The 10,936-nt window shown below is 41.4% G+C and overlaps 1 protein-coding gene across 1 annotated transcript; it reads right to left on the bottom strand.

Annotated features, from left to right (window-relative positions):
- Positions 1-2,253: 2,253 nt before the first annotated feature.
- LOC102082406 (C-type mannose receptor 2) lies at positions 2,254-10,936 on the bottom strand. The gene is made up of 7 exons (XM_019354861.2): positions 10,862-10,936; positions 10,159-10,219; positions 8,949-9,004; positions 8,442-8,816; positions 7,583-7,933; positions 2,650-2,741; positions 2,254-2,548 (listed from the first exon to the last, which is right to left on the bottom strand). The coding sequence occupies exons 2-7, from the start codon at positions 10,173-10,175 to the stop codon at positions 2,402-2,404; spliced, it is 1,038 nt and encodes a 345-aa protein (XP_019210406.1). The 5' UTR covers positions 10,176-10,219; positions 10,862-10,936; the 3' UTR covers positions 2,254-2,401.

Raw genomic sequence — 10,936 nt, forward strand, 5'->3', positions numbered from 1 at the left:
ACTGACTGGTTCAGCTTAGAGGAGACTGGCTGACACCAGGCCTCATATTTGAGCTATTCTGATAGGTCAAAGAGGGTATACATTATTCCACATTGGCGGCCCATCTGTCAGCGAATCTCTGATCTCATCTCACCTGGCAATTTACTCAGAAGTAGCTCCATAAGTGACGCACATGTCAACTTAGTTTCACATTCTGTGCTAAGGGTGTTGAGCATGTGAATGAGAGACCTTATTCGCAAGGCAGTTATCTCAAATGCTTTTGTATCTCCCCATCGAATGTCTGGTGAATCCATCACATCAACAGTCATAAGAGCTAGTTTATGCCGTTGGTCATACCTCTTATTCAGAGCAGCCACTGTGTCAGAATAGGGGAATAGATGAGGTTCTTCTAGTTTTAGGCAATCCATCAGTCTGAATAGCTCTGTAGCATCTGGAGGCACAAAGTTACAAAGTTATTGGGAGCTATCTTCAGTGTGGTAAACTCACAAAGCCTGGTATTGTCAGTGTAGGACCCCTGCATGTATGTTCGTGAGCTACTGGGACAGTGTGTGGTTGCACAGGAGCTCCTAAGGCTTCTGAGAATGAGAAGTGTTAAAATCTCCCAATTCTTTTAATCTTTGGGCTGAAGGAAGGACAATACTCGGTGTATAAATGCTCAATCAACAATTCTTTATTTCCATACAATTCAACACTTATGAGCACAAGCCATCCGGATGGGGAGAGATGCATGAAGAGGGTCACAGCAAATCTCAAAATGGTGACGGGTTACTCAGCCTTTTATAGCCTCTAGTGGCCCCCACCTAGTCGTAAAAGCCTAAACATTCACATGTTTTCTCTCTTACGGCGCCTAAGTTATGACCTCGGCTCCCTGTCTTTCTGCTCTCTGTAAAGGTGGGGGTATGGAATGTGGTCTGTCTCTTCTATTATCGGCACAAGGCCTTCTGCACCCAACATTCTCTTCATGATTCAGCAGTATGAAATGTCAAGAAACAGTGTAACACATTCAACAGTGTCGAGTAATACAGGTCAATCAAATAGATCTAATGATTTTCACACTCTTTTAGGTCAGAAATATAATGCAAACTAAAATTACATACTGATCACACACTCTATACTAAGGGGTATAATATGATCTACAGCAGTATCATAATTCAACTACTTTGATTACATATATAAGGTAACATATGATAACAGAATAATCTCACAGAAGGATGCTGAAGAATCTGTGGTGGACAAACACATTATGTGTGTTACATTTTTATTTGACTTCTTTTTTTTTTTTTTTTTAGCAATTCTATACCCAGGTCAAAACTAAATAAAAAAAGTACACTGTAAGTAAGTTATATTAAATATAAATGTATTTGTTCTTTGGTTAGTTATGTAACTACTTGGAAGGATGGATCTCGCGGAACAAATACACTTCCAACCTATTTTATGAGTGTGTTGTATATTATTATACATGATGCATGTATCTGGTATGTTTATAAATGTCAGGAAATCAAAAGCAAAGGGAGACTACACGAGGGCACATGTTTGAACAAGTATGGTTCATTCATCATAATTATTTATTAATCAGAAAACATAAACAGTAGCCCGATATCAGAACTGTAACATGATATTGAATAGAAGCTGCCAACTTAGCTCTGCAGAGTAGACAATCATAATGAAGCAGCTCATTTTAATTTGTAGATTCAAGCTGCTCCTTGCATTTTGTCCACTGGATGCCACAAAAGAGGACTGTGTTAGAAAGCTTTGAGTAACAAACCCTTTTTAAAATACGAGCTTCAATGCTTCATAAAGCTTTATTTGGCCGTCGCTGGTTTCTGTCATGTGATTTAAAACAATGACAAAAAAATAAAACAGGAAGGGCGAACCATAAGTACATGACAGTACAAGTACAGACACATGAAGGAACTTATCACAGGAGGATGAGACGGGAAACAGTGAAGGAATAAAATAAAGCAACATCAACAGTAACTGGAAATAAACCCTCCAGACTGAAACACTGAGGAATAACACGAAGATGAAATAGAAACAATCAGCAAACTAATAATCACATAGAAAATATTTAATAATAAACACAAAGTCCAGAAACTCAAAGAGCCAGGACCGTGACAGTTTCAGCCTGCTGTATTTCCTGTGCTTGTTTCCACGGTGACTGGGGTGACCAGCTGTTGGAGAGCATGTTTGTCCCTCTGATTTCCAAAAGTGAACACGTGTCAGCAGAAACCTGTAGCTCACAAACTCGTCTGCATTTATCTCTATGAAAGCCAAAGAAGAGGCCACGCCCACAAACACTGTGACAGAAGAGCCTAAAAACAGATGTTAGCCCACATCTGTGCTCAGACACAGCTGGGAGAATGACGTGTGGATAATAAAGTTTAATTGGCTGTCACATGATTCAAGCAGAAAAGCTTTTGAAACATTTTTCTTTTTCTCTCAGAGTCTTCTTTCTTCTTCCATCTCCAGCCAAGAGCTTCCCATACGGCTGCACTCTCCACCTCACACTGACTCCACCCACTCCTTTCTTCTTCAGCTGCTCCTTCACCTGTCAGACAGCAGCCACAATGTCTTTTCTTTTCATTCAAAATCAGGAAATTGATATACATATAAACGGTGTGAGTGTAAAGGTGGACTGTGGGAACTTGCCCTTGTCAGCAGTTCTGCTTTCACAGCAGAGTCATTCAGATCCACAGGAGGGTCCTCCACATGTACTGTGAGCTTCACTACCTGCCTCTTTACTGCAGACACAGAAACAGAAGCTAAATGAAGCCACCATCATTTAAACCAGGGGTCCCCAATCTCAGTCCACGAGGGCCGGTGTCCCTGCAGGTTTTAGATGTGTCCTTGATCCATCACAGCTGATTTAAATGGATAAATTACCTTCTCAACATGTCTTGAAGTTCTCCAGAGGCCTGGTAATGAGCTAATCATGTGATTCAGGTGTGTTGACCCAGGGTGAGATCTAAAACCTGCAGGGACACCGGCCCTCGTGGACTGAGATTGGGGACCCCTGATTTAAACCATCACTGCTACTGCTGTGATTGCAGGGAGCAGCGAATGCTCTAGGTGGGACTGCAGAGCATGTTTAGCCCTCATTCTCCATATCACACAGGTCCAGACAATGTCCCACATTTTAATTTGATCTAGTTTAGAGAAATGAACAAGTCTCTCGCACAAAACGAGGCTGACAAAAAGACGAGCTCCTTTTTAGAATGCATTCTTAAAAACTTTATTAAAATTAATTGCAGTGTGTCTGACTGTTGTGTAGATGTGTTTTTAAGCTTCCTCTCATCCTTAACATTGTCTCACACAAACATGGTCTTTGTCCCACACTAACGTTTGGAGGTGTGTTTGGGGTTGTTATCATTTGGAATACTGCCCTGTGGCCCAGTTTCTGAAGGGAGGGGATCATGATCTGCTTCATCTACTTCAGTATGTCACACTACATATTGGCATTGGTGGTTACCTCGATTAACTGTAGCTCCCCAGTGCCACCAGCACTCCCACCACCATGCTTGACTGTAGGTAAGACACACTTATCTTTGTACTCCTCACCTGGTTGCTGCCACACATTCTTGACACCATCAGAGCCAAATAAGTTTATCTTGATCTCATCAGACCACAGCTAATCCATGTCCTTAGTCTGCTTGTCTGCAGCAAACTGTTTGTGGGTTTTCTTTTGCATTATCTTCACACGAAGCTTCCTTCTGGGATAACAGCCAAGTGATGCAGTGTGTGGCGTATGGTCTGAGCACCAAGAGGCTGACCCCCCACGCATTCATACATCTATTTTCAAAAGACAAACTCTGGATATGACACTGAGCAACTGCACTCAACTTCTTTGGTCGACCGTGGCAAGGTTTGTTCTGAGTGGAACCTGCCCTGTTAAACTGTTGTATGGTGTTGACCACTGTGCTGCAGCTCAGTTTCAAAGTGTTTGCAAAATTCTTTCAGCCTAGGCCATCTTTATGTAGAGGAACAATTCTTTTTTTCAGACCCTCAGAGAATTTTTTTGCCATAATGTGCCATGTTAGACTTCCAGTGACCAGTATGAGAGAGTATGGCTGTATCCCAATTCAGGGTCTGCAGCCTTAAAGTACGCAGCCTTAACGGTCCAGAAAGGGCCGCATACTCAAAGACCGCTAAGGCCGGAAGTGAGAGGCTTGTGAAATGGGACGGTCTTGCCTTCATGGCACTGCCCAGGTTGCCTAGCAACCATGACACTAACAGCTGGAAACATTTCATACAGCATTATTTGACAGAAATGAAGGAGAAAATCTTTTGTTCATTTGTTTGTTTGTTTCTACATGAGCTTTGATTTGATAAGAATCTGAGGCTGAGACCACGAGACTGTGAAACATGATTGTTGGGCTTCATTTCTGTACTGAACAGTCATTTTAAGATTAGCTAGTAAATAACAATTAGTTTATGTTGTTCATGAGACTAAAGTCATCTTACATTGGTAATGTAAATATAATTGGCCAATATTAAAGTTATTATTTCAATCATTATTAGTTATTACAGCAGTGAATGAACTCTGTTTCAAATACTGAGCTTCAGTAAAGATTCAAGCTGCATTTATTTATATTTCCTGTCACCTTAAATCTTCACTCAAAGACAGGTTCCTTTGACACTGTATATATAGATGTATTATATATAAGAGACAAATATTGTTCTTTTAATATGTTGGCATTACTACATTTCTCTCAGTGCTTACTTTAAATATTCATGAAATCATATTGAACGGCGTATATTTTAAAGTAAAGGCTTTAAAACCAAGTTAGTACAAACATCACTAATGTCACATAACTTTGCTGACATGTGGCCAACAGTAATGTTTTAATGTTCTTCGTTATTAAACATTTGCACATAAATAAGTGACATAATATTCAGTACTTACTTTTACTCTCTGGCCGCCCCTCTTCCGCTGTTTTTTTTTGGCAAAATTATCTACACCCACCGCCGTGCTATGCATTCTGGGATATGTTGGGCTACAAAGTCTACACCGCCACATCCTTAAAATTCAGGGAAATGAAGGACACATTTGAGGGCTGCATTTCGAGCAGCCTTTGAATTGGGACAGCCTTCGTCACGTCGCTGTGACGTAATCAGCCTTAAAATGCGGCCTCTAAGGCTGCAGACCCTGAATTGGGACACAGCCTATGAGAGCAATAACACAAAATTCAACACACCTGCTCCCCATTTGCACCTTGGCCCTGTAGCATTAACAGGTCACATGACACCAGGAAAGGAAAATGGCTAATTGGGCACAATTTGGACATTTTCACCTTGGGTTATACTGACTACGGGTGGGTTTTAATTATCGATTTTCCAATAACAATCGATTCTAGTTTTAATAATGCGATATCGATTCATTAAATCCTGAATTGATTTTTAAATATTAAATTATTTTGCCCAAAATGCTAGAATCTCAGGTTAAACCTCACAAAATTTCGACAACCACCACATTGCTAAAAACGTAAATGAGAGCAGGTACACGGATTCTGCATGAAGACGTAAACACAAAGTGAGGACCCGACGCATCAGAATCAGTGAGTGTCGGCTTTCTTACGCGACAGGACATACACGGACAGCTGGTTCACTTAAAGTTGTGAAGATGTAATTGAGTGGCATCGCCACAAGAGGGGATGCTCCTCATACCTGTATCCATACCCTCAGGGGAAATAGTTGAGTTCAGCCGAGGTCAACTGTGGAACACCTCATGGGACAGAAGCAACAATATTGGGGGAACAAACTGCAACAAATGCACTGAGGGAAACAGGAATGGAACAAGATGGTGGACACCAAAGCACTGAACAGAACAACAACATTGGAGAGGAGGAATACGAGAGGGTACAGAAATCAGGGGTCACTAAAGTGCCTTTCAGAGTCGACGAAGGGGAAGTTGGACTGCCGCTTTTAGAAAGGGCACAGTATACACCTAACGTGACCCCACCGACTAATGAATCAGTTTTAAGGAGGTCTCCTGGAGAACGACGGCCTGCTACACATTTCACATATGACACCCTTGGCCAGCCCTCTCTGTGTGCATCCATCAGTCAGTTGTGCTGAAGTGCACGAGTCACCAAACACAGCATTCTGCACCATGCCACCATAGTCCTTGTTACCTTACTTTCCCCCAGTGCCATATCACATTCCACCATCTCACTGTGCACACCCCGGCGCCTTCCCTGTATATTATAACTCCCCAATCTATACATGTTAGTAGGCAAGGAATGTGGGGATGTTCACAATAGTAAATATTTTTGTAAAACATTTGTTGATGTAAAAGGCCTTATTTCATTGTGGTATTGCACTTTTCACTTAAAGTTGTGAAGATGTAATTTCGTGGCATAGCCACAAGGGGGAGGGAGCTATGGGTGTGATAAGCCGTGGCAATGCTCCTGTAGCTCATGTAACAGGGTCATAAATCACATTGTTATAATTACACAAAATGTGTTCTAAACCCCCAAACTCTTCCCTTTATACCTGACTTTTAGGACCTCCAAGCCTGTAGTTATGTTCATTATCAGTTAGAGCCCCTCCTCATTCTTTTCTACTTCTTCTTCTTTGGTGCAACCATATAAATACAGTGTACCCCTTTTGCCTCTCCCCTTTTCTACAATTCCCCTGTGGGAGAGGTTGGTGTAATTTCTTTCCCAACACTGTAAAACACTCATATAATGCATATTTAGCCACCTGGATGTTTCTGACTGTGATTTTAGTTCAATTATTGTCATTATTAAGCCTGTTTTTTGTTAGATGTTACAAATGTGTAGTATGTGTGTGCCATATGTGTGTTCTAGGGAACGTGAACACTAGCATGAATAGATAATTCTTGCTAGCTTGGAAGTTGTGGTGGGTTAAGCTAACCCTCTTCCCCACTGTTTGTGTTTGGTCATAGGAGCTGGAGTGGGCAAGCTATTTATTTGGAGGTCTTTCTTTCTTTTACCGTTTTTATCAGGTATGTCGGATTTCATGTTGTTGTTTTTGTTTTATCAAATATGTTACGTGTAAATGCATATTTTATGTTTAATGTAATAATAAATGCCAGCCCTTTTCTACAATTCCCCTGTGGGAGAGGAGCTGGAGTGGGCAAGCTATTTATTTGGAGGTCTTTCTTTCTTTTACCGTTTTTATCAGACACAACGCAGAAACACACCGGTTACACTCAGACAAGGAAAGGCCTGCAGACCGAACGCAGCTCATGTCTCCTGTCTCTGCTTTTTTGTTTAAAAACAGGATCCATAGAAGGCCTGTAACATATGCTTTAAGTGCATTTCATCTACTATTTGTTATCTTAAATATACATCACCATGGAAAAGTCTTTTTTGTTTGTTTGTTAAGCCACCTAATTCTGACCTGCAAACCACTCAAGCATAAAATAACTTGATCTTGAACTCTCTGAGGGTTTACCTTATATATACTATATTTCCATTTTGGGCGATTTATTAAGTCTCTGCAGCTGTTTCCCATTTCTCTCCAGAAAATGCAGAAATCACAGGTGGCTCAAGACTTTTGCACAGCACCGTGTGTAAAATTGCTTGTGATCCATAAAGGAAAGACAGTGAAAGCTCACCAGGTGTAGGGAGGCTGTAGCAGACAAATGGTAATCTTGTTTCACAGGACAAAGTCTTCCATTCTCCTGAACGAGTCAGAGCTGCACAGATCTTACTCATACCCCTAAACGGGTTCATCCCACTGGCCCAGTTTGAGAATGAGTACTTTGTGCCATCAGACCAGTAAATGTGTGGCTCTCTGTGCAGGCCAATCCACACCCTTTTACTCTGAGCCTTTTCATGGACTTGTTGGTTCTCTCCGGGGTTCTTGACAGTGGCCAGGTCCAAGAAGTTCTCCCTGCAGTACCTTCGAGCATCGGACCAACTCATTTCTTTATCCACCAAATCAAACTCAGGGTTCATCTGAGATCCTGAAAGTTAAAACGTAGAAACGTGTTGTCTTGTTGCATGCTCAATCATCAAGATAAGGAAATCCAATAAGTTGATTGTATTCATCTGGATGTTTTCAGTGAGAGAAACGGTTCATCATCATCCAAAAGTCTTCTTCAGTCTCAGCTGACTGCAGGTTTCCTTAACCTTTTAAAAAGTACTTTTATGCAATGACTGAAACTAGCCCACCGAATGAAATGGTCTTTGATTGCTGGTCAATGGTCATGACAGTTTGCATATTAATGATCATAAACTGACCTCACAGCCCGTTGTTTATGCATTGTATAAGTTTTTCCATTGTGCAAAGGTGTTTATAAGGTTTGGGAAACCCGCAGTCAGCTGATGATGATGAAATGTTTCTCCCACTGAAAACAATACGTCTAGTTGAACATAATCCATTTTTGGAATGGAAATGTTTCTTTGTAATGGTGCACTGAAATCAAAGTTTAAAGTTTAAAAGTTTAAAATCAAATGTAGGTTTTTTTGTACCTCTGTAGCAAATAAACTGGAGCTTCTCTCTGCACTGAAAATCCCACCATTTTCCTTTTAAAGAGGACACACAGAACTGAACCCCAGAGTAAAAATCTGGTTCATATTCAGAAGTGTCCCAGTTCCTGTAGTCAGCTCCACTCCCTGTGAGCCCATCTGACCACCTCCACCTGATCTGACTGTACAGACCGATCCAGAGCTCAGAGCTGTGAGCGGCAGATGAAACTGTGCTGTTCAGCTGCTTCATTTCTTCAGTGTTCTCGATGGAGGCCAAGTCTGTTTGATTCTGTTGGCAGTAGCTCTGAGCTTCAGTCCAAGTCTTTGTATCATCAACATAGTGGTACTGACGGGGACAGCATGTGGAGACAAACCAGCCTGAAAGGAAAAAAGTTTGACTGGGTCAGTTTGTTGAGACACTCTGAGTCTATCTGAGACTCTGAGCCTATCATGGACTAAGACTGATCTGAGTAATAAGTGCTGTTGTAGACGATAAAGAGCTGGACTTACCTGAGAAGCAGCAGACACACAGCAGGATCCTCTCCATGATGCTGCTGCTCTGGATTCTGTGTGTCAGCAGATTCACTCACTGATCTCTGTTTGCTGCTTAGACTCATTTACACACATTCAAAGCTGCTTCATCACTTCAGTGGAAATGCTGATGTATGCAAAACCTCACTGTGTGCTCTCCCTGCACAGCTGTGAGCTCACATCTTATCTTCCACAATAAAGTCTGCTCACAGCACTGCTCACTGTCTCCATCCAGCACACAGTGAGAGCATGAGGGAGTGAGCAGGTGTGGTCCTGGTACTCCTGTCATGTTGTTGATCAGAGTCCAGTGCAGCACTTTGTTTCACTTTATTTGGACTCGGCTTCAGTTTTTCATCTGGCTCTGAACATCGTGTCATTACTTACATTTGCCTTCAAAAGTGTGGCAGCCGTCTATAACCTGCTCAAAACACACAGCTGCTGTGTGTCCTATCACACACACACATTTACACACAGTGTGTGTCACCACCAGCTGATGTTCTAAAAATCACATACTCGTCCTAAACTCTGTGTGAATGTCCATCAGCACCACTACCATCTGACCGTGGCTCAGAGCCTTCAACACAGGATGTGACATCATCAACAGTGATGACGGGCTCCACAGTAAATATGAGTGAACATGAACAGCTGGGAGCTCAGCTCACTATAAACAGATCAGCTCATGCAGCAGTGACGTGTGCTGAAGGTCAAATCAGTGAATCCTCAGAGGAACAGCAGCTTTCACACATGGACAAAGAGTTTGTGCAACAAGCACAATAGTTACAGATGAGTTTACAGATTTTGTGCTGCTTCATGAATCAAAATTACAGTAAGAATATTTAAACTAGTGACCTGATGCTGTCACATCACAGCCACACAGCACTCTGACTCTCCACTGGGGAACTCTGTGCTACAAACAACATGAAATGGTTGATAAACAGCAGCTCAGCTGGATGGTGGTTTCTCTCTTCTAAGCTTCACATGGAGGAAAATGAATGTGAAGCTTCATCTGTCAGTCTAACCAAATCTCATAATTTCCATTGCTGACCTCAGAGCTTTATCAGCTCTCTGTCCTTGAAGCAACACCTTCATTTGCTTCATCAAACACAGATGTCGCCCATGTTTGAATGTTTTGCTGTTCAGCAGCTGAATGTCTTTATGAACTGTGAGTACTGAGATCTGTCCCACTCACCCAGCCCAGTCTTCCATTTATGTCCTCGTTTACACAGATGTCTTTCAGGTGTTTCAGTGCTCTTTCCATGGAGACACGGAGAAACAGGTGAGAGGAAGCAGAATGAAAGAGAAATACATGATCAGGGAGGATGCAGGACCAAAACGCAGGACTTTCAAACCAACAGGAATTTCAGGAATCAATGTGTTATTTTATTAGGTGGCAATATGTCCTAGTGCAGTCAGACGGGAAAAGCCAGGGTCAAAGGTGAGGCACATCAAGCACATAATAATAATTTTGTGTTAATCTTAGATGAGTAGTTTTATGGACAAAAACCACCTTAGTGCTGGGTATTCCCTGGCCCCATCTCTATATACAGGTGTATAATTATTCTTTCTTTTCTTTCCCCCACAGATTAGGTGTGTTTTATACCTTTTAGTTTGTTTCTTTTGTGTTCCTTTTTCATAGTTTTGTTTGCATGTACTATAAATTTGGAAAAGTACAAAATAAAGTAAAAAAAATAAATAAATAAATAGAATTTTTGTCATGTGTTAGAACATTAGATATATTGGAGTGTGTATAATGGTTCATGTGGTAACTGTTCTTAGCGTGCATCCTTTTTTGAACTGGTTTTTATAGGAAATTACCCGACACTGCTAATTCTACAGCTACTGTTACCAATAATACTCATGTTAATAAAAAGTAAAATATCAGTAAAACATACATTAACAGCTCCAGTAATACAGAGTTCTGTCATGCTCATGAGTATCGGTGATTGGCTGCTCTTCCTTTCAGGGTG

The sequence above is a fragment of the Oreochromis niloticus genome, linkage group LG3, assembly GCF_001858045.2.
Source record: "Oreochromis niloticus isolate F11D_XX linkage group LG3, O_niloticus_UMD_NMBU, whole genome shotgun sequence".
Lineage (NCBI taxonomy): Eukaryota > Metazoa > Chordata > Actinopteri > Cichliformes > Cichlidae > Oreochromis > Oreochromis niloticus.

Coding starts and splice junctions, on each gene's coding strand:
- LOC102082406 (XM_019354861.2), bottom strand. Junction 8,817..8,948: donor GTGTGTCTGCTGCTTCTCAG/GTAAGTCCAGCT, acceptor TTTTCCTTTCAG/GCTGGTTTGTCTCCACATGC. Junction 2,549..2,649: donor AAGCAGAACTGCTGACAAGG/GCAAGTTCCCAC, acceptor GCTGTCTGACAG/GTGAAGGAGCAGCTGAAGAA.